This window comes from Fukomys damarensis, unplaced genomic scaffold, assembly GCF_012274545.1.
Source record: "Fukomys damarensis isolate Sample0158 unplaced genomic scaffold, DMR_v1.0_HiC HiC_scaffold_23, whole genome shotgun sequence".
NCBI lineage: Eukaryota > Metazoa > Chordata > Mammalia > Rodentia > Bathyergidae > Fukomys > Fukomys damarensis.
In genome coordinates, this window is record NW_022900935.1 from 62,761,436 (window position 1) to 62,765,526 (window position 4,091).

Sequence of the window (4,091 nt, forward strand, 5' to 3'; positions counted from 1 at the left end):
CGGCTTGGTGGTGAGCTGCAGGGGCTGATCTGGGAAGGCCTCCTTGGTCGGGGAGAGCTTTCGGGAGCTGCTGTCCTGGGGATGCGGGTCCCCCGGGCCCGGCGCCTCCTCCTCTCTCCTCTTGCAGGGCGTGTCAGTCTTCTTCTCCTCGGAGCCGCCAGTGGCCTTTTTAAAAGTCCTATCGGCTGGGGGGTGGCGCTCCTCCGGGGCACGCTTCTTGTGGCTGGGGGAGCGCGCCTCTCCCTCCGCCGCCTCGCCCGACTTGATCTTCACCGCCTGCATGCCGTTCTCCATGTACTTGCTCATCACGATTACGATGCGTCCGTTCTTATTCTTGTTCTTGACGATCTTCATCTTGCCCCCAATACCATTGCCTGCCACCGCCTCTTTGGGGGCTGGTGTCATTCCGTTGGGGGGGCCCTTCTCAGAGCCCTTGCCTGGAGCCCCAGTCGCCCCAGCCAGAGGCTTCACGGCCCCCAGGTAGCCCTTGGCCCCTGTGCCATGGGCCCATTTGTCCGGTGGGTGGCTCTTGGCGCCCAGGTCCGGGCAGGTGGGGCTGGGTGCCTCCTTGTGGCCACCCTGGTACTGCAGGTCATACATCTTGGGGTCCGGCTGGTAGGGGTGGTGTTTCTTGCTGTTCAGCTGATAGTAGTACTTGCCACTCTTGCCTGGTGGGGGGGGCTTACCTGCTCTCTCCTTGCTATGCGGCTGGTACTGGTGGTGCTTCTTGCTGTTGAGCTCATACTGGTGGCCCTGGCCCTTGCCCTGTGTGCCCAGCTCTAGCTTGGAGCGGTTATCAGCTGAAGAGTCTTGGAGTCCAGTCAGAACATTGGAGCGACGGGCAAAGGTAGGTACCTGAGAGGGAGTGGAATGAGGGAGATGCTGGACCCCACCATGCTCGGGGAGCACGGGCAATGCCCAACCCCAGGGGTCTGCAGGGTTGGGGGAACAGGGGAATTGGGAGGGGCTTGAGGGGATGGGGGGCAGCCATGAGTATTCACCTGCACCACCAGTGGCTTGGGCTTCGGCCCTCTCTTACGGTAACCCATCAGCTGCTCCTGCCGTTCCCTGGGGAGGGAACAGAGGGCAACATGGTTAGCCTAGGGGTCACTTCCCCAAACTTCAACAATGCCCCACCTCCGGTTTAAGGCAGTGGCCAGCAGTATGTGGGGTGGGGGGTGAAGAGGCAGAGGCAGCTGCACCCCTCTTTAAGCTGGCACCAGAGCTCATCTACCAAGGGTCTTCTGCGAAGGGCTCCCCACCTCTGATTCATCTATATCACCACAGCAGTCGGCCTGCGCCGGGAGGCAGAAGGGCGGCCTCACCACGCCCCACTGGGCAGGTACCTCTGAGTAGTGGGCACCGGGTCCAGGGAGAAGGGGCAGCCCAAACTGGGTGAGCCCTGACCTCGTCCCTCCCCATCAGAAGCACAGGATGCTAACGACCTCATTAAGATTCAGATAAGGAGAGAAGGCAGGCTGGAGAGAGAACTGGTTTCCTTAAAGGCAAGGCACTAAACAGGGGGAAGGGCTGCATCCTTATTTACACTGCAGCAAATGAGCCAATTAGGGGCTGGGGGTGGGGGCCGCCCTAGGGCCAGAGTCTGGCCAGGTTCTCAGCCACCTGGTGAACCCGCCCCCTGCACAGCACCGCCCAGGCTGAGCCAGTGGGCGGGACGGGGGCAGCGCAGAGAAGCAATGCCAGCTCGTTGGAGCGGGTTCCTAATTATTAATAAAGCCATGGGTGGGGGCACCAGGTCACTACAGCCGCCAGGGTTAGCCAAAGGGTGACCCACCTGAGGGTGACTGTCTCAGGCACTGCCTACTCCTCCATAGGAGAAGGAAGTAACCGTCCGCAGTGCCAAAGCGGCAGCACATTCCCAGGCCAGAGACTCACCCTCTAGCAACCCTAGACACCCCCCACACTGCCCCTACACTAATGCCGGGAGTCCCACCATGCCCTGGGGCCCGGGCAGGGGACTGACTCCAAAGTTGCATGGAATTGCAACAGCCTGCGTTTTAATTCTTTGGGGACCCATTATGCAACATGGCATCAGCCGCTGACATGGTTACAGGGTGTTGAACTCCCAGGTGGAGTTGGGGCAGGATCCCTGACAGACGCCCCCCTGTGCCGCAGGAGAGCAACTTCCCTGCCAGTCACTAGTTCTGTGGGTCTAGTTTAGTTTTAGCGCCAAATGTGCCACAGGAAATAATGCAAAATGAAAGGGGAGGAGGAATGGAAGGCTGTGGGGTGGCCAACTCTGAGGGCTGCTGCTGCTGCTGCTCCTCCCCTCCATGCCCTGCCCCCTTCACCCACTCCCAAACAGAACCACAGCCACCAGCGGTGAATCCAGCTGCAGCGTGATAAGCATCTGTGCCCAAGAGGATGAGCACCCACCCAAGAAGCCACCCTTCCACCACCAGGCAGCACCCAGCCCACACCTTTACCCACCACAGAACTTAGTAGGGTCATGAAGGGCAAAGGACTGTAGACAGCCTCTATGCCCTGTCATCCCCAGCTCCCTAGAGGGGGTGAGATGGGGGCTTAAGGCCTTGCCAACTCTTCTCCAGCCATCAACAGGTTAAGTTCAGTTCCATGACGTCTGGGTGGTTTCACAATGCCAGCTCCTTTGGAGCTGCCCTGCAAGGTGCTGGTGCCAAGCGGCCAGGGGCTGCAGGAAAGCAACACCTAGGCTCTGAGGGCCGGGACACAGGAGGAGTACAGGCAAAGCCTCGACCTTTCCAGGGCAGCTGCAGGGCCCCCCAGACACTCTTCCCACATTTTCCCCAAAACACAAGCCCTGTCTTCCCGGGCCCTGCCCCCACTCCCAAGCTACAGTAACCGCCAAGGACACTGGTTAGAGGCTGCAGCCTGGCCCAGCCACCACCACCCCCCTGCCGAGGCCCCACTCTGTGGGGTTGTTTCCTCTTGCCCCCTTTCCTGTCGCTAGGCTCCCCACTTTCCATTCCCAGATACAGTCACGGAGCGGGCAGTGCTGCAGGGGTTCGCTCACCTGTTCTGGAAGGCGATCAGCAGCCTGGGATCCAGGATGTTCTCCTCCGGTTCCCACGTGTTATATCTTGCAAAGGAAAAGGGAGGGGGACATGGGTAAAAAAAAAAAAAAAAACCGAGCCAGCTCTGCGGCCTCCAGGTGGGGAATGACATAAGGCCCTATTCTGTCTTCGTGAACCGAAAGTCATTTAGCTGTGGACGTGGAGGGTGCATTTCTGCAGGCCTGACACAGTCCCTGATACACTGCCTCCCCCAAGTCAAAATAAACACACAAGGGCAGGAAGAAAGAGGAGGGGTAAGGAAAATGAAACTAGCAGTTTATTTTGCAGTTGTCAAGAATTTTAAGCATGTTACTGCGACATGTTCCAAAGACACTATGCTCACAAGGAACCCTGCGTGCAAAGCAGCCGAAATGCAGAGTCGCGGTACCCCTCCTCCTCTCCCCAGCCCGGAGTCTCTGAGAGGTTTCAGCCGTTCTGCATTTGACCCCTAATCCGATAGCCAACAGCCCCGCGGCCCCCCTACACTCCCTCGACGCCCAGGAGCCCGCTGTCACGAGCAGGCAACCCCCAAATACTCGGCAACACAAAAATATGCCTCTCTCTGTGTGTGTGAGTGTGTGTGTGTGCGTGTGCCTGCGCGTGTCTCCATCCGGTGCCTTCGCATTTCAAATTAAAGAAAAAAATTCCCCACCAAAAGCGCCGCAGTGACAGTTCCCAACATTTTCTGCCTTTTTTCGTCCCCTCTCTGCACCACTAGGAGGGAGAAGGCACACAATTGCATTTTCGTCGCTTTTTAATTTTTTTTTTTTTTTTGGTTTTGCAATATGGAGCCGTTCGGTGGAGGGAAAGGGGAAAGGAGCCATTTTCTGCTGCACATCAGTCAGTGCCTGCGCCCTCCCTCCCTCCGCCGGCCTCCCCGGCTCGGCCCCGCGTCTCTCCAGCTCCTCCGGCTCCTTTTAGTGCATAAATTAGTGATGGCATTTCCCGGAGAGCGGAGCACAACACAGGGCGCCGGGCTCGGGCTCGGGCTCCGCGGCTCGGCTTCCCAGTGCCTGCCACCGACTTCCCCACCCCCTC

The 4,091-nt window shown here is 58.8% G+C and overlaps 1 protein-coding gene across 1 annotated transcript in view; it reads right to left on the reverse strand.

The window, feature by feature from the left end:
• Cbx4 (chromobox 4) overlaps positions 1-4,041 on the reverse strand; it is a 5,363-nt gene extending 1,322 nt beyond the window's left edge. Inside the window, exons 1-3 of the mRNA XM_010618737.3 lie at positions 3,014-4,041; positions 1,002-1,068; positions 5-855 (exon numbers count right to left, since the gene is read on the reverse strand). Of these exons, the coding sequence (XP_010617039.1) occupies positions 5-855; positions 1,002-1,068; positions 3,014-3,165 (1,070 nt within the window). The 5' untranslated portion in view covers positions 3,166-4,041. The remainder of the gene's footprint in view (positions 1-4; positions 856-1,001; positions 1,069-3,013) is intronic.
• Positions 4,042-4,091: the final 50 nt, after the last annotated feature.